Below are 19,867 nucleotides of genomic sequence, written 5' to 3'. Positions count from 1 at the left end.
AGTGTTCATTGCTGTAGCAGGCAGAAGCAATGGTTTGGGCCCCGTTTTATCTGGCAATGCCACATGGCCTGTTATCAATTGTCCACCTTTATCTGGAGATTGGGGATCTCAAGATGTCTGGTCAAGTTTGCGACTCCCATCAGGTATGTACTCAGCCTGTTACTTTGTTTTTTATTGTTTTTATTATTTTCTGCAGAGACAGTCAATTATTTTGTTGCATATAAAGTCTTTGCTGTTTTAATTATACTCGAGGTCATTTGGTAAAACCTGTCGTATGATGGAAAAATCTTGTATATGCTTGAATAGAAGCACCATTTCTAAACAAAATGCGGTTTGAATTGTATAATTATCGTAATTAGGGCCCAATGTTATTCACATTTGAGTGGGGGGGGGGGGGGGGGGGGGCAATTTGTTTATAATGGAGAAAATTGATTTTAAAGACAAGATATACATATATATTACAAAATTGATTAAAATGCAGTTATATTACTATCACAATAATACTTGCTCACCACATCCATAGTGAAAAAGAAATGAAAAAAGCCCTTCTGTGACACAAACTAAAGATTTTGATTTTACAGTAAAAACCTGATAAATCGAAAAGAAATCAAAATGTAATTTTTTCTCTTTGTTTTTGCTATTCAACTACCAATAAACCTAGTATGTCACGCGTAGAGTGAGGGATGTGCGTCTCATAAATGATGAGGTAACTATGCCCAATGAAGTGAGATGGTGAGGAGCTCTATGTGAAGAAGCCTGAAGCTAGGACTATGCGCTACTTGAGTTTTGAAGTGCACTTAGTGAATATCAATGGTGCAGTTAGAATGGGTGGAAAGCAGAGGAAAGGAGGAAGGTAGAATTAACTGTTGCATTGTTCCGACCCATCTTGTGCCTGTAAAACCCTTAAAAACAAATAAAGTTTAGTTAGAGAGTATGCGTTTGGCTAAGAAGCTCACAACATTGCCATCCAGAAGTATAACAGACCAACACACAAAACCGTGTTTAACCTTGATTGTTTATAGTCTGGTTAATACAGTTTAGTGAGAATTACTCATAACGCGGATGGCAAAAAACAATAACAAAGACCCAAGTGATGTCAACTTCGTCCTATCTATATTGAGGACTTAAGAGACTCTTTTAGATAATGATGAGGACAATTTATTAATTTGTAAAGCTGTCTATAGGGACTTTTTTACCCTTGGAGGCTATGAATTTTTGAAATTTCAATTAGACAGCTCTGCTAACTTGTGTGTGTGTGAGAGAGGAGAGAGAGAGAGAGAGAAGAGGAGAGAGAGAGAGAGAGAGAGAGAGAGAGAGAGAGAGAGAGAGAGAGAGAGAGAGAGAGAGAGAGAGCACACACACACACGCACGCACCCTCTGATGGCCAAGATCTCTGTTTTCTCTCGCACACCAACCCACCCATACACAAGAACACGAGGGGTTATATTAAGACTCGGTTATAACAGTGATTTTAGGCTGGTCCCCCTATCACTATTATACTAAGGTTTTACTGTATATAGCTGTCAGATCAACAGGCCAAAATTATTACTTTTTTTTCCTATTATTTCCTCCAGGCCTTGGATGTTCCACAGTTTTCAGTCCTGATGGTGCTGCTCTGTCAGCTGCCCAAAGCCTTGCCCTAACAGATCACATGATCTGGTCCAGATTACGAGCCAAGCAACTCAACACATGGGTCAATCTTGTTGTAGAGGATAGAAAGGTCCGTGATGATAAATAGATAGGGAATTTTGCTCAAATTTTTGTTTTGGAGAGAATGGTTGAAATGCATTTTCACTTTTTAAAATCCTCCACCTTTTTTTGGAAAGGGGGGGGGGGGGGGGTTAGCAAATCATACTTTTGAACTCATCTTCCTTATATATAAATTCATTCTTATGGTAATTCTACGACCCCGAAGATTTATACATTTGTATACATTTTACACAGATTCTGCCATAGTTCATTGAGATTAATTGTGTTATCCCATGAAGTAGTTTTGTTAGTAATTTTCAAGTTCCTTACTTAATACTATGTGGAGCATTTAAAAAAAATGAAAATAATGATATGAAACTTTTGAATATTCACCTTTAATTTTTCAAAAAATTTTTTTAACCAGTCAATTGCTTTATTTGTTTTTTTAAAACATAAAGCCAAAATGCTGTCACGTGTTGCGGACCAAGCCTTATTTTAAACACTGTTTTCATTAATATTAATATGTAATGATAAAGATATATTCCATTTCATTTCCAAGTTGGTAGATGATGTATTGAAGTGTAAGCTGTCAGCAAATAAAACTACCATATTGAATTTATGATTTATTTGCAATGATCTCATGAAGATACAGTTTATAAAATTGAATTTTAAAGAAAGGTTTTTTTATTTGATTGCTCGAGATGTCAACATATATTTTTTTCTCTGCCATACCTTTATCTCATATTTTGAATTTCTGAAATGAGATGTGAGAAAAGTTTATTAATACCTTGATATCGCCTTGTATTTTTCAAAGTTAAAAGTAAAATTGTATATGTGGATGTTGTTAAAATGTAAAAAAAAATATACTTGGATCTGTCATTTTAGACAATCTTTAGTCACATACCGTTTGTTAGTGATGAAATCCTGTTGAAATAAAAGTGATACTATGCTTTCAATCCATTTTGTTTGTGAATTGAAAAATAATAATTGAATCCTCTAACACAGTGATGCCAAAACTCCGGTTTCACCGGAAAAAACTCCGGTCTGGAGCAAAAAATTCGGGCTCCGGGCAACTTCTGTCAAATTCCGGTGAGGTCAATTTGTTCCAAGGATACCCCCCCCCCCCCACCCCCCCCCCCCCCCCCACCTTTGCAACTGCCACATTATCATCAATGCCACTTATTACAACCATCATGACTACCACTACTACTGCAACCACAACCACATCATCATCATCACGACCTCTACTACTACAACCACATCTACATCGTCATTACCACTACTACTACAACCACCACCACTACCACATCATGATTACCACTGCTACTACAACCACCACCACCACATCATCACTACCACTATACTATAATTTAAAACCACCACAACCCATCGTCATCACTACTAGTACACAACTACTACTACTATTACAACCACACCACCACTACCGCATCATCATCAATACTACTACTATACTACTACTACTATACTACTACTACAACCACTACAACATCATCTCACTACACTACAAATACAACCACCGCACCACATCATCATCACGACCAGTGCTACAACCCCACCACCACCACATCATCACTACCACTACAACCACCACCACATCAACATTACCACACTACTACTACAACCACTACCACATCATCACTACCATACTACTACAAACCACCACTACCACATATCATCATTTCCATTTGTACTACAACCCCATCCCCACCACATCAACATCACTACCACCACTACTACAACAACCACAAATCATTATCATCACGACCACAACTACTACAACCACTATACCACCACCAATCATCATCACTACCACTACTACTTCAACCACCACAACCACCCCATATAAATCATCACTACCACTACCACTAACAACAACCACTATCACATCTTCATCATTCTACCATTATTACTACAACCACCAACACCACATCATCCCACTACCACCAGTATTACAATCTCTACCATTAGGTTTTGGCGCTTTACTTCATTTGAAATAAGGAAACTTTGGGATTGTGTTTATGTATCATGAATCATAATATAATTCTTATCAGTTATCTATTTAGAACTATAAAATATGTAAACACAATACCATCCCAAAATTCCTTTTTCTTGTGTGCGGAAATTCCTCTTTCGGCATTTGAATTCCTACGAGTGGTGTCTGAAACTCCTGTGAGCCAAATTTACAATTGCGTCTCTGTCTAACAGCTTAAACGTTGTAAGCAGTTGGTACTGTTGAAGGGGCTACCTCCCTCTTTATCTGTATTCTTGTTCTATGTGGATGTAAGTTGTAAGGACCTGGGTGGGTTCCTGACCCCCCATAGTGGGCAGGGGGTACATACTTGTATCTTCTATCCCCTTATAACTGTTTTCCAACATGCTTTCTATCTTTGTCTTGGAATGAGATTACTTGGTTTTGTCTGGCCCTGGCCGGAGTCCTACTCAGAGGGAAACAGTGAAATGCATAGTTATTGTTTTGGGAGATGATGTTTTTTTCCTTGTAAATCATCTCTTTGTTATGTATTAATAAATTTGCTATTTTCAATGTATAATGTAAGCATTTTGTGTAGTTTCTTTGTTGGATTTTGTGCTTGTGTCCAATGAGACTTATAGGTGATCTCAACTAAGTACATTGGTGGTATGCTCTTGGAATCTACATCTGATCCCTATTTGTTCCTAGTTCCCCTTGTCTTACTTTTTCTTGGGTGCTTTAATTGTAATTCTATAACTTTTTGCTATCCCATTTTTTCCTTTTACTGACGCGATATAACCTAAAAGTGTTGCAAGCGCCGTAAAACCCTTAAACAAAAACATAAGTTGTAAGGGGGGAAAGTCATACTCCACTTAGTAAAAAAGAGAGCGTTTACTTTTATAAAGAGCAATATCCACTCAACGTGCTCAGAGGCTTTGCAAGAGGTCCGGGCCCAACAGCTACACTTAACATTTAGGACGGGATTTTGAGCTGTTAGGCGATAGTACAATTTTTGGGACAGACAATGCTTTTAAAGGGCCAAGTACTAGACCTGTAAATTCTCAGTCAATTAACTGAAATCAGTCAATTTGTCAAATTCAAATTTTTAAAAAAAAAGGAAAGAAAAAAGAAGAATTCACAAATCGTAGTCGAATGACCGTAAAGTACATTAGGAGTGTTTCCATAAAAGCTACGCATAGCTCATGGGAGCCGTTAAATTAACGATGGTTTATTGCCAAGCTAAGCGGCGCTTTTTAGAATTGGCGTGACTGAAACATCCCAGTGTAATTCACACAGCCTTCGTTAAATTATTTTTTTACTTTCCAACCTGTCGTGATCCAACGGGAGCCAATTTTTTAAATGAGCCGCGAGCGATAAATTTCACTGTTTCGTCTAAACAAAATTGACCACAATTAAAGCCGGGTTTTAAAAATAAAAAAAATAAAAAATGCAATGCCGGAAGTAACATCTCTAGTGATGATGGAGACACCTTTAAAATCGAAAGTTAATTAGGATAGATTGCTACAAGCACATTTCGATTGCCTCACATTGTAAAAAATGGTTGACCGTTTCTTCACTGATTGAGTACCTGATTATAAGAACAATGGTAAGTAGCCTAATTAATTCCCTGCAAATCAGACGTTTTCGCCATTGTTTTGCTCAAGCCCAAGCGAGCTTGCTGTTTTGTGGCGATTTCCTCATTTCGATTCTTTGAATTTTTCCGCTACGCCTGCCGAAGTTTCTTCTTGATAATTCACTTCTACTTAACAATCAGTGTATTGGCCCGAAGTCATATTTTTAATTTTTTTTTCTCTGTCATTTACTGATTGAAAATAAGTTGCTCATTGTTACATTATTCTAATGTTCTCACAATGGTGAGCTGTTCGTGGATCGCAATTCAACTTGTCGAGCATCGATAAAGTTAAAGATGTGAGTGTGAATAAATTCAATTGGTCATGGCTAGAAGTTAAAGATGATAATGGTGATTATTTTCTGACTATTCAAAAAAAATTCCGAGGCAGGAAATGACTTTGATGAAGTCATCTTTACCTATATAAAATGACATGCTAATTTAGCATTCCTTCTACATCAAATTATGGCAGTCATAAATTCCAGTAAGAATAGAAATAACACCCACTATTTTTAAAGTTTTGTATTTATCACTCTCCTCTCCAATGAATGCCGTTTTTTTTTTTTTAAATAATTAAATCTTCAGTTTGTCGAAGAGTTTCAGTCAATTTTTATAGAGCTCATTTACAGGTCTACAAGTACTCATTTTACACTTGAGACTTGAGCATGGTGAGAGAATGTGAGTAAAGAGCCTTTTCCAACTATGCGCAGAGCAAGGCTCGAACCCAGGACTTTCTGATCTTGAAAGCGAGTATCGTACCACAAGACCACATAGCTGCACTTAGCAGCTGGGAAACCTGGGTGTAAAAATATAGTTGGTCTTATTTGCTCGTTTTTTGTTTTTTTTTTCTTTTTTAGACATTAAATCCTCAGTCAATGGAATGAAATCAGCCAATTTGTCAAATTAAAAAAAAAAAAAATACCCACGAATCTATTGACTGAATGAATAGATTATGAACATTAAAACATTAATCAGGAATGTTCCCAGCACTACACATACATTAGCATACGGTCTCTTATGTCATTGATGGATAAACTTTTAGTGACCATGGCCAGCAATCTCTTTTAGATTTTTGTTTCTGAACACATTCCATTGTAGCTATTTTCCACTCAGCTTTCATGAAATTAATTTTTCACTTTCCGAACTTGTCAAAAGGAAGCCAATCCAAGTCGCTGAGAGATAAATTTTACTGTATCATACTAAGCCAAAATTGACCACACGTAATAATAATATTTCAAAAAAACTAAAATGCGAACACCGAAGTACGTCTGGAAAATTTTAATCGAAACTAAGTCTATTTTTTTATTGCTTCACATTGTTTCCAAATTGGTATCCTAAGTTGAAAGGAAAAATAGCTGTGTCATTAATTAACAGCAAATTAGTGTTCTCCATTGTTTCTCTCTAGCATCCTGGTTGTTCACTATCTCTCTGTTTACTTCAGAGTACAAGTTCCATTCATATGGTAGTATCAGATCCTCCACTAGCAACGTTGTATGAAGGTACTTATCAAGTTTAAGTCTAAGTCTATCTAACTCTAGTCTAGTCTTTATCTTGCGTGTTGTCAGTGAGTTGACGTGATGGCAAAGAGACCCCCAAGACATATCACTTGACTAATACAATAAAGTCTATAATATCGGTTAACCATATGGAAAAAAAAAATATAGTCTCTTGCCACATTAAGAAACAGTAATAATTATTAGAATTAAAAACTTAATGTTGTAATGGAAATATTCTAAAACCAACACAAAATATTGGTCCATTACAACAATGTTAAATCAGGATGTCTGATCACCATATCTAGGACTAGGACTAGACCGATGCGCGAATCGACAGCAAGCAAGCACGACAATGGGTCCAACTATCGTCTGCAAAACTACAGCCAGATGTAAATTCTAAACATTTCTTAATAACTATAACTCGATTATATTAGTATTACAACTTTTCAAAGATTCTGGTTCGATAAATAATCCAAATTATCAAAGGCATTGAAAACAGATTCGTACTCTTGATTTCCTTTTAAAACAAACCCAATCACTCAGTTTGTAAGGAAGCGTCGTGGAAAAATAGTTCACGCTTTCCTGTAAAAATCTTGATAGTTCATACTTTTTTGGATATTTTCATATCTTCAAGACATAAGAAATATTATTTAAAACTTATGGTCGTTAATTAACCAATTTATTAAAAGTTCTGAAATTTAAACAACAGAATCAATTATTGCGCATTCAAGGAAATTTACCAAGGCAGAAAAGTATTTTTGCTTGAAATCCTATTGAACCAATGGGCCCTCACTAGTGGGGCTGAAAATCCAAGGCAAGTCTTCTATAAAACCCTCCGTGGTGGTGTTTTCTTTTAGACCACCTGTTTTTTGTTTTTTTTTTTAACGGGTTTACGGCGCTTGCAACACATTTAGGTCATAACAGCGCCAGTAAAAGGAAGAAAACGGAATAATAAAAAAAAAATGATAGAATTACAAAACCCCCCCCCCCCCCCCCCCAAAAGAAGACAAAGGGGATTGGTTCAAAGGTATTTTTTTTGTGTAAATAGGCAAATAAATTTAAATGTAAAGTTAATTCCAAAATTTAGTCCCCTTTGACAATCTAAACTAAGGGTAAGGTTGATTCAGAAAAATAATCAACTGCAAATTATGGTACGACTAGGTATTAATACTGAATTTATTTTGGCCTATTTATAACAAAAAATTATTTACTGTTTTGTGTGTTTTTCTAAATTAAAGGTTAAATGATTTTAAAATAAAAATGATTAGAATAAATAAATAAATAAATTCCCTTTATTCATCCCATAGGGAAAATTCAAGGGAAGACGAAAACCCAGCGTCGCCGCAGTGCAGCGCCGCAAAATTGAGCTAGGGAGGTGACTTCTCAAGGCCACCAGCGCAGGCAGGTGACAACTAGGTACCTTTCGGGTACAAAGTAAAGATGGCCATACTGCTCCCTCTGGGCAAAAATGCATTTCACCTTTTTTTTGGCCAACAAGACATTAATTTGACTTTCTTTTTATTTTTTTTCATAAAACTTAAAAACATGCAAAGGTAAACCTCAAAAAATACTGGCCATCATTTAGCTCAATAATAAAATTTCCAACGCTCGAGTTCCACATTTTGAGGGTAGATTAGCTCAAATAAAATAAAGACCCCTCCGTATCAAAGCAAATTATGTCGGGGTAACAATGAATGGAAATTGAATGTATAGCTACAAATAAGAAACTTGGGGTAATATCTATCTATTCATAAAATAGAAAAAAAAAAATTCATTGAAACCACCCAAAGTTACTTTTTTTAAATCAAATTCACTTCCAGGGGTCAATTCATCCTAACTAGTACCGTTTGGAGACGGTGGGTCACAAGTGAATCTCAAAATAAAACGCAGGAAAAAATAAGGGCGATTTGAGGTTTTTCATTTTTTACAAAGTTATAAAAAACCTAAGTCTAAGGCACTTTTGGTACTTTAATATGTTGCACCACCAAATAACATCCAATGCATTTAATTACTTTTTAGGTTGAAAAAGTATTTTAAAATGCGGGAAATATAAAAATGTTTTATATATTAATTATAAGCAACCATTCATAACTTTTTTCCCCTCACGAACAGTTTTTGGGGTGGATTTTTAGTATGAAAACAAAAATGGCAACCAAATATGTTATTACCTTTGTAATTTGTAACAATTTCTTAATATTTCCCTTAAGTCTACGGATTATTGTTATGGACAGGCCCCCAAGCAAATTCCCCCACTGGGTTTGTTTGTTTTTAACAGTTTTACGGCGCTTGCAACAAATTGGGGTCAAATCGCGCCACTATTAAGGGAAAAAATGGAAAGTAAAAAGTTCGAATTAAAAAAAAGGCTCCAAGAAAAGGTAAGGAAAAGGGGGAATCGTCAAAAAGGGAAGATGTAATTCCAAGAGCACACATATACTTAGTTTGAAACACCTAAATGTCTCACCCGACATAACCAGGTCCCCCTAAGAGGAACATGCTCAAATGTGCGGTAGGGGTTTCTAAGTTAATGGTATAACACTCCTTTCGGACGGAAGTCCTGGGTTCGACCCCGTGCTCGGGCATAGTTGGTCCTGGAAGAGGTCTTTATCACATTCTCTCACCATACTCGGTGAAAAAGAATACCTGGCCGTTAACCGCGTTGTCTTTGTCCAAAAAGTAAAAATCGCCTAACAGGCGTCATTTCCTGTCCTACATGTTAAATGTTGCTGTTGACCAGGGACCCCTTGTAAACCGCTTTAGCATGTTTAGTGGAATCTCTAAATAAAAGCTTAAATTTTTTTTTTAATGTTTACAAATATATAAAATATGTAAACAAAACATAATACAGTGCATAACATCAGGATTGTTTGATTTAAAAGGGCAAAAAATATCACTCCCAAAACCCTTTATGACTGTTTCCCTCCAGCTGGGGTATCCTACCAGGGCCAGGACAAAAACCAAGTAATATCATTCCAAGCAAAGACAGAAAGCATGTTGGAAAACAGAAGGGGCATAGAAGACATAAAAGTGCCTCTCTACCCCTATGGTCTGAACTAGATTTTCAGACAAAGGAACACCAAACTTGGGGGCAAACCTGAAAAAATCCTATATTACCTTGTAAATCAATTTTGGAATTCAGTCAGTTTGGGACCCAAACCCAATTGACTTTAAAAAAAAAAAAAAGCAATTGAAGTGTCCAGTGCGTGCTGCAAGATTTCCATGCAATGACCCTTCCCTAAGTTCTTAGTAGGTGGACGTAGAAACGGGCCGTTTTCTGAACACAGACAGCGCTGGTCTCTGGTTATCTTGACTTTCGTCCAGACTTGAAAAAAATCGGATTAAAGTGAGCGACTAAGCAAGTCCCAGTCTAAAATCACGATACCTTCGGATTAAGTTTGGCCAAGTTTTAGTCATTTGCTGACAAACTTCATACTTTAGTCTGAGACTAGTTATGGAATATGCCATGGAGTCAACAAGTGCATTTTTTTAATGAGAGCTTCGATTCAGAAGGAAAATACGGGTCGGTTAACAAAATGTGCTGTTTCTTGACACTGGTTTAAAAAACTATAAGAAAAGTGCAGATCGTCGAAAGTACAAAATTTTTTTTGAGTAAAAACTAAAAAAAAGAACATCGTGAGTTGCGAGTGCTGGAGACTGAAATTGAAGGATTTGCGCAAGAACAATAACAAAAAAATCATTAAGAGTATGGGGAGACAAAAAATTATTCTGCTAGATTGTAACTTTACTGAAAATTGATTAATTAGAACAACTTTCCTTTTTGTTTTTTTTTTTTGTTTTTAATTTTTATTGAAACTTTATTGGGCCCAAAAAATAAATTGATAATAATAATAAAATAAAATAATAAAAAATAATATAATAAAAATAATAATAATAATAATAATAATAATAATAATAATAATAATACAGTGCATCTCCCGATAAAGACCTACCGAATAACGACATTCCCCGAAACGACTTGGGCCCCCGGTCCCATTTTTTTACTATATTTATTAGTAATAAAACTCTCTAAATAATGACATACTTTTAGACCATCTCCGGATAACGACATTGATTGCAATAATTGGTTGACTTTGCTAGATACAAAAAATAAAAAAGTAAAATGTTGTTTCCGGTAAGTTTCATTTCATTCTCTGAGCCCGAGGCACCTCTAGCCAAAGAGATCCTTTGTTATCGCCAATTAATGTCCCTACCGAGGCACCCTAGCCAATGAGATCACTTTGTTATCGGCCATGAAATGTCCTACCAAGGCACCTCATACCAAGAAAACACACCTGTGTCATTGTCATCGGTACAAAAGGGGAGCCATTGAATGAGTCAATCATCAAACGCTGAGCTGAACGATTGTATTCACCCGAGAACAAAAAACGCACTCCAAATGTCGACAGCGCTATTAAAAAAGAAAGTACGACAATAGAGTCAACTGCAAATTCGGCTGATGTGGGCACAAAGACATTAACCAAGAAAACAGATCGCTGAGAAGTACAGATTCCCCACAACAGCTTATCAACAATAATCAAAACAGGACAAAGAAAAAGAGACAAACAGCCATGAACCTAGGCAAGAAACCACGCCGCAACGAATGCGACCGTAGACGAACTTTTTGACATGGTTTAAACAAACAAGAGCAATAAATTGCCCCACTTCGGGCCCCTTACCGGCCAGGCCTGCGGAGAGGCAGGCGTAACAGATTTTCAAGCAAGCGGGTTGGTGATGAAATTCAAGCGCGACAGGCATCGTGTTCAAGATGGCCTCGGGAAATCTGCTTCCGTGGACCATCAATCGCGATGAAGGAAGCAACAACTCGTCCCGTTTGATGAAAGAGGATTCACCCGTGAGTTTTCAACGAGATGAAACAGGCCTGTTTTTCCGTGCCTCCCAACAAGACCCACTTTAAAGGAGAAGCCAGCCAAAGGTGGCAAAAATGCGAAAGCCCGCTAACGGAAATCATTGCAACTAATTCACGGGGACAGAAAAAAATTCCCCTTCTCGTTATCGGGGCAAAAAAAAAAACAACAAAAAAAAAAAACAACAAAAAAAAAACAACAAAAAACATTTTAAAGTGCCGTTTCAGTTGTTTATTAAATATAGCTCACTCATGCCGGGGCCCAAGCCCGGAAAAAAAAACAGAGGGAAAATACACACAAAAACAAAACAAAAACAACAAAAACAAACAACAAAAACTACACACACAACACTTCTGTATTTTACATGTTTGGAAAAATCCGATCACTGACACCCACTTGGTTGGTACATTAATGTCATTCAAGGGTTAACCACACCCCTTTTTCCGCCATCTTGAAATTTTCCAATAACCTTTCCCCAAACGACATGCACCTCTGGTCCCGAGCCATTCGTTATCGGGAGAGTGGCACTGTAAAATAAAGTACTTTATTTATCCAAAAATAAAATTTTTGGCAACTTATAAAATGCCGACAATGATACATACATAAACATAATACAGTAGAATTACTTTAAACCGAAATTTTGGGGACCCTCTAAACCATTTCGTTTAAATTTAAAGACATTTTGGTTTAAAGCAAGTTCCTGTTTACGATGATTTTTCAAGGAACGTAATTATTTAAAGATTTTGCTCATTTAATCGTAACATGGGTGTTTTCCCCTTAAATAAAGTTGTAGTTGTTGAATAAATGCCGTTTTGGAGACCATTTATTTATTTATTTTTAAAAAAAAATATTTTTGTTTGTTTGTTATTTTTTGGTGTGTTTTAAAAAATATTTTCAAATTGTTGAAAGAGTTGAGTTTTTTACATACCTCCGTCAACTTGTTCAACATTTTTTCATCGACTTCACAAAGTATTTTGATTTTAAACCTGCGTAAGCACAGTGATTTCTTTCAGACATCTTTTAGTCAAGTGTAAGCTAAAATAAGATTGATAGGTCTTGCGTGATATTTGATAATGAATGATGCGCAGCTACTCAGAGGTAAATGGAAATGAAAAGGTGTGTCAATGCTAAGCTGTCTACTACACACCTCTCTTTTGTTGAAAAGCCATTAGGTTCAAAGGTCTAAGTACATAGAACCCCCCCCCCCCACCCTCTTTCAGCCCCTCACATACACATTTAAACAAAGTGGAAATGAAATGGCATATCAATGGTAAGTTGTCTACCACCCACCTCCCACCCTTATTGTTGTGTTGAAAATTCAGTCAGTTCCAAAGCATCAACTCACTAGAACATCTCGCCTGCATGATTCTAGACCCCCACCTCCCCCTCTTTCCTCCGTTTTCACATGACAGTCACCGTTGTCTTCCTTTTTCAATCTGTGCGATTGTGGTGTTGGTCAAGCCCAAGTACAGTGATTGAAGTGTTTGCCTACCCCCACCTCATCTTATACTTACGATCATTGCTTAATATCGCCGGACATGATTGCATGTGGCCACTCCCAAATTTTTGAAGGAGAAAAAGGGAAGGTGCTCTCAAGTTGTTTTGATTTTTTAAAGAAAGTCCTGCTTAGAAGTATTTCGGCTCATCATAAGAGAATTAGTGCAAAGATAATGAAGAAACTCGTATAATTTATTAAATTCATTGCAGTTCATGGTATGTTTCGGTTTAAAGTAATTTTACTGTATACGTTAATAAATGTGGTAAAGTAAAACTTGGAAATAGGTATAGTGTAATAATATTGTAATCTGTAAGAATAATTACATAGAATAAATTTCAAGGGACGTACAGATTATATAATTGTAAAGATATAGATATCTAGTAAAGTGTATAATGATGTCAACATACAAGAAGAAAAAAAAAGCTAAGTTGACAGTTGACCATGGACATCATTGTAGTCTAGCAGTCAATTGTCAATCTCACGCGATTCAATTCCCACTCGTGTCCACCTCCCACAATCACAGGTTCACTCCCCAATGGTGTCCACCTCTCATACTCCCGGGTTCTTTCCCTACTGGTATCCACCTCCACCTCCCACAGTCGAAGGTTCACTCCCTACTGGTATCCACCACCATTGTCCCCGGTATATTCCCACTAGTGTGCACCTTCCGTAGTCCGAGGTTTACTCCCACTTGTGTTCACCTCCCAGTCTCTGGTTCAATCCCCACTTGAGTGGATTTTGGTAGATTTAGGTGGATTTCGGTATTCAGCAGTACCTGGTACCAATAGCAAAGTATGACTGTGCTCTGTCAGAGATCACTATGGGAAACCCTTAAATGCTTGCAAAATATTACATTCAAAACAAAAAACTTTAAGAACAAATATCACAGACATGATTTACATGGAGAAAATTAAAGTATATACATTCGCCTGTTTCCCCTAAAGCTCGTACCAGAGCCAGGACAAAACCTAGTAATCACATTCCAAGACAAGGACAGAAAGCAACCTGGAAAAGGAAAACGGATTCAAGGGGATAGAAGACACAGCAAGAGAAAACCTTCCCCATGGATTTGAAATGCAATTTAATGTGATATAAAGTGTGCAGAATACACAGAGAGCTCTAATGTGCTAGACATACGAAGACGATGCGTAACAAAACACAGGTATTATTACTACTCAAAAGCCTGTCTGTTTTCAGTTTCCTAAAATTATTTATCCTGCAGGTGTCTTTGCAGGGTGGCCAGGGAAATCTCTCATCAAAATTTCCTACCTTGGTCTGAAATTTCCTACCATCATAAACCTATCTAAATAACGTACTCTGAAACTTACCTTTATCCCGTGTCTTGCGTTTGATCGATACAAGTTTAATGATGTTTTGCCCTGCTGCAGAATCCACTAATATTGTTTTTGTTTCTCATGTTCATTAAAATCAGACATCTCGACACACACTATATATCAGTAAAATCTTGAAATTAATCAATTAATTAGGCCTATTTACACAGTTTTTTTCATTGTCAGTCAAACCCCTCACCATCCTCACAACCTATCTACATATGTACAAATGTCACCCACCATCTACAATAACTTCAGTTCCACCTCTTTCTCAACAATAAGAGAGGATAGTTCTTTCATATTGTCTTTTTTTGTCCTTGCTTCCCTTCTCAATGCATTGCTCTGAACGATCATGTCATGGGCAACTTTGGCACCAGCTCCCTCTGCTCTCTCATTAAGGGTATCTGCTTTCTCAACCAGCATCTCCATGTCAAGTTCCATCTTCCTTCTCTTACTGACCAGGTCCTTAATCTCATCATTCTTCCTCTTCCTCTTCAACTTCTCCTCTGACATTTCAGCCTCCTTCTTCTTCAATTCCATTGCCTCACTGTACCTCTGCCACGCTCTACTACAAGACAACAACATCTCCTTGCTAATCACAATCTCAGCTATGTTCTTATTGTGAACAAACTGGCACAGTAGCCGTCTTGCAATGAGAGTCTCCTCTAACAGATTTTCAACTGTTACCCCTTTATCAATAGAGAAGCCTCGTTCCACCTCCGCATTGCCATGACTTAATACCAACACCATCTTCAGTATCTTCCCTAGAGCTGGTACACTTTCCAGACATCCATGCAGAGTAAAATAACTGTCCAGGCGGTCACTTGCAGAGAATGGATGCCTGGAAACTGCCTCCTTAAAGGTTGAAAATTGAAGAAGTGATTGATCAACTTCTTCAGGTGTAATCCAACCACAGAGCTGAAGGTGATTGGCAGTTGCCTTCAGAAGATCCTTGGCCTTTGTACTGTTGCCGACAATGAAAGCTGGGTCAAAGCAAGCAACATTCTTGGTGAAACGGAAGTTTAGAGGACTCTTTTCAACAATTTTTTTTAATGCAGGCCTTAATTAATTTTTGGAATGACAGCCTGAAGTCCATAATATTTAATTCCGATAATTTCCTTTTCTCAGCTGTCAAAATCTTCTCAGCATGACAGCCTACTTCGATTTTTCCATATGGCTTGAACAACTGAGTGTCCACATTTGCAGGAGCCACAATTTCGTCCATTCCATCTACATCTTTTAAAATCAAGCTGTACAGCTGTTTAACAACAGCACTGATTTCCTTTGCAAGGAAGGGAACAAGGGGTTCGTCACGCTGGAACTTCAAAAGGAAGGGCCTTAAAATTTTACATATAAAAACAAAGCTGTGTAGCTTGGCAAGGATCAATTTATCCCCTTGGATATCCAACAAAACTTTGAAAGTCTTGCACATGGGCTCAGTGACCTCACCTTTTTTTGCTTTGGTCACATAATCCACGACGAAAGGCCAGATTACAATGGCTCTCTCTGCAGCAGGAATATTTTCCAGCCATCGATGGCCACAAAACTTCAGTGGTAGCATCTTACTGCCAGTGTGTATCAAGAAATCCTCACGTCTTGCATGAGAGTCTTGAAATAAATAATACAAAGATCTTAATAAAGTGTCAATCTCCCATCCAGATTCTTTGAGTCCAGCTTTGATGCTGTTGTGAAGTACATGGAGTGGACAAGATCCAATGTTCAACAGAGACTTTCCTCCTTCCTCAGTCATTGAAGATGAAACATCTTTAAAAACCTTCCAGTTGACATTGGGGCCTTCCATTGAGAGCTGCAGCAAGTTATCATTATTAATGTTTGAGATTGTTTCTTTCAGTTTTGAAACAATATGGGCTGCTGTGGCGTGTCCAAGGAAATAAGAATCAATATACTTTGTTTTCACAGTTCCATCGACATCTATGAAACGGACATGAACATCTAATTGTTTTTTCTGCATGTCAGGGTTCATGCTTTCATCAAACATAATGACGTAGTTGTCGACACTTTTAATCGTAGATAATATCTGACTTCTGATAGCAGGGGCAATTCCAAAAGTTGACAGATAACCAAGCTTGGTGCACGAACACTTAAATTTCTCAGCAACAGGGTGGCCAGCAAACATAACTTTAAATAAAGGGCCCATGTCTACAGAACTGCGAGCACTACTGTGACTAGAAATTACACGAAGGGTCCACAGAATCTCAGCTTTAAGTACATCATTGTCTGAGACTTTCAAAGTTGATTGAATAGCTGACAAGGAAGTTGTAACAGTAGCATTAATGTTAGCTTGTGAGGTAGATTGTTGAGTATTTGATTTGGATGATGTAGTGAAGTTTAAAATTGACCTGGAGTTAGAAACAGAATCACGTGATTTATAATGTTTTTGAGAGGACATATGACTGTTCAATGCCTTAATTCCTGATGTTCCGATTAAAAAACTGTGTTTACAAAATTTGCAGGAAAATTTATTCTTGTCATTGGGAACAGCAACAAGCCATTGTGAAAATCTGCTGTCACTGAGCCAATCTGGATTAAATTGACACTTCCCCATTGTCTTAGTTCTTTGACTTATCTATCAATCTGGATGAAGTTCACTTATTTCCGACTGAAGACGAACGCGAAATATACTGATACAATCCACCAAATAGTTACATTAAATTCTATCCCATAATAATAATAGAGGATCAACAATAAAAATAAGGGTAAAATATTGTAATTCAGTCAATTTCCAAACGAAATCCAAATAGAATTAACACGAAAAGTAGTCAGAGAGAGGAAGAAAAAATGAAATGGTAATGGTAGTTTTATGACTTATCTATCAATCTGGATGAGGTTCACTTATTTCTGACTGAAGATGAATACGAATGATACAGTCCACCAAATTAATTGTTATCCCATAATAGTGAAGCAACAATAAAAAATAAGGGCAGAATATTCTAATTCAATCAATTTTCAAACGAAATCCAAATACAATTCACACTGATGCTCAGTCACACAAAAAAACAGACTGGATTTGAAATCGACGTGCATAAATGTACAGAATGAAATGAAATGGAATTTGATTTAGGCACTCTGGTGAGGATAGGCTATCAAGGTAGGGCTAGTAATCGATAACGAAAAAAGAATACGATACCTACCTATGCGATGCAGATTTTCTGTAAACGGTTCCGTGTAAATTTTTAGTAAGGAAGTACACAAGTATCGAGTACACAGTTACGGTGATTAAAACCGATACTATCGCACTAGATCGCGCAATATAGCAGTGCACACTTCCGTTTCGTACGCAATGAAAGTAAATTTTCGCATTTTTAATTTTTTTTTTTAAATTTTTGATGTTTTTTTTGTTTTTTTTTTTAAAGAAAATTTCAGACCATCCAGTACCGCTTCCGACCAATTTCCGACCCAATTTCAAATTTCCGACCAATTTCCGACTTCCCGACTTCCCTGGCCACCCTGCTTTGATTTGTCTACTACTACTGGCCACCAAGTTATTTTTTTTTATATACACTCCAGCACGGTTTCCTTGAACTCATTCGATTGACCCGAATTTTTTCCTTATTATTCTTTGTTAACATTCCATTCCTTCCTCGAAAATTTTTTTACCTTGAACTAATTCTACCAGCCAAAGTAAAAAATAAAAATTACTGAAGGGTTCTTTAATGCGCCCAGTGATTTCGACCTGATGATTTACTCTGACATTGACAATTACGTATGTGTTTATCAATCTACACTGCAGGTTTGTCTATATACACACAGACACACACACAGCCACTCACCACACACTCAATCGCAGTTTCATATGACCAACGCTTATCTACTTATTTTTACCAATTCCCCATTCATTCTAATTTCAATGCCAGGCGCCATGATGTGCTAATGGTTGGCTACGACCACGATGGTAAATGAATGTGGTACAGCGACCGACCCTAGCACCATACACATGCTTGTAATGTGTATAAAGTTATATCCATCAATATATCAATAAAGTAAATAAATAATAAACTTCCCTTTTTTCATCCTCTAGCGGAGGGAAGACTGAAGCACCCCAAATTGAGCTAGGGATAGGTGGCTTGCTGAAGGTCACATAATGCTATGGATATTCAAACTAGGTATCTTTCGGATGTATTGCAAACTCCAAACTGCTGGGCCACACTGCCCCCTCCCCCTGTCTTCCCTGTCAAGTCGTTATGATAAGACACAGTTTCCTCGAATGTTTGAGGAAACTGTGCTAGAGTGTATATATATAGCATTGATAATCTGTCACATTTGTATTTTTTTCCAGGCTCCAAATTTAACTCATGAAGCATATCAATCACATTTAATGTTATTAAGATTACAATCCTCCCTCTGCACTGCATTCATTTCAGAAAAGTTCATATCCCACTCTCCTCTCTTTCCTCCTTGTAATTGTCAATTTTGACGAGTATAGACCAACTCCCCAGCAATGTGTGTGGAGAGGACATGGAGATCATCATCCAACATAACAAAGTCTGCATCTGTGCCAAAGTCTAAGGTTCCTTTTCTATCATCAATTCCTAACATTTGAGCAGGATGCAGGGAGGCGCATTCCAATGCCAGCACAGGACCACAACCTTGGAGGATAAATAAAGTTTAGAAAATCAGTTTTGAAATGGTATAAAGATATCTAATCATTGACGGCATCCAACTGTATGCAAAGCTGCCTACCCACAATCCCAGAAAACAGACTTATCAATAAGACAAAGAATCTTTAGAAACTCAAACTTTTTTTTTGTATCTAAGCCAAAAAGAAAATATTTTTTTTTACCTTAATTGATTTTTATAATCGTGACCCAGCATTTCAAAAGGGTATTATGTTGAGGTGAATTTGATACTATAATGCTTTATTATGTTGTATTTGAAGAGAATGAGTATAAATTCTTTAAAATTTTATATTTGAGATTATTTTGATGTTAAATTCACTTGTGGGCTCCTTCATCTTGACATAATGCTGCTTTCAATAATGGGTCACACTTTACTTTTTAAAGCTGAGATTAATCTTTCTATTTATTACATTTAAGAAACAGGATCATTAGCAGGATTTTCTACTGAGGCCAATTCAATCATCAGGTCAGGTCTGTACATCACTTCAATTTAAGACAGAGCAACAATTCTTCAAGTCTGTTTGGATTTGTTTAAACAATCATTTTTCTTTTTCAAACATCACAGTGAAAATAATCTAACAGAAGTGGGGTGGGTAAATTGGTTCGCCTGATCACAATATCACTATTTTCAGGATACTTACAATGACACTAATAAGTGCCAAATAGCCCAATTTATATAGTAATCGGCTACCGCCATTGTGTGCCAGAATTGTTATTATTTAACACTACCCATC

The 19,867-nt window shown here is 36.9% G+C and overlaps 2 protein-coding genes across 2 annotated transcripts in view; one reads left to right on the top strand and one right to left on the bottom strand.

Annotated features, from left to right (window-relative positions):
* The window catches only part of LOC144971424 (multifunctional protein ADE2-like), a 7,280-nt gene extending 4,635 nt beyond the window's left edge, over positions 1 to 2,645 (top strand). Inside the window, exons 5-6 of the mRNA XM_078912311.1 lie at positions 1 to 143; positions 1,575 to 2,645. The exon at positions 1 to 143 is cut by the window's left edge and continues 16 nt beyond it. Coding sequence (XP_078768437.1) covers positions 1 to 143; positions 1,575 to 1,738 — 307 coding nt within the window. The 3' untranslated portion in view covers positions 1,739 to 2,645. The remainder of the gene's footprint in view (positions 144 to 1,574) is intronic.
* A 15,171-nt stretch (positions 2,646 to 17,816) lies between these two features.
* The window catches only part of LOC144971417 (N-acetylglucosamine-6-phosphate deacetylase-like), a 29,627-nt gene continuing 27,576 nt past the window's right edge, over positions 17,817 to 19,867 (bottom strand). The window contains exon 10 of the mRNA XM_078912288.1: positions 17,817 to 19,103. Within this exon, the coding sequence (XP_078768414.1) occupies positions 18,922 to 19,103 (182 nt within the window). The 3' untranslated portion in view covers positions 17,817 to 18,921. The remainder of the gene's footprint in view (positions 19,104 to 19,867) is intronic.

This window comes from Berghia stephanieae, chromosome 4, assembly GCF_034508935.2.
Source record: "Berghia stephanieae isolate SIO BIC M18660-M18661 chromosome 4, UCSD_Bste_1.3, whole genome shotgun sequence".
NCBI classification, from domain to species: Eukaryota; Metazoa; Mollusca; class Gastropoda; order Nudibranchia; family Aeolidiidae; genus Berghia; species Berghia stephanieae.
This window is presented reverse-complemented; position numbering and strand designations above follow the sequence as displayed.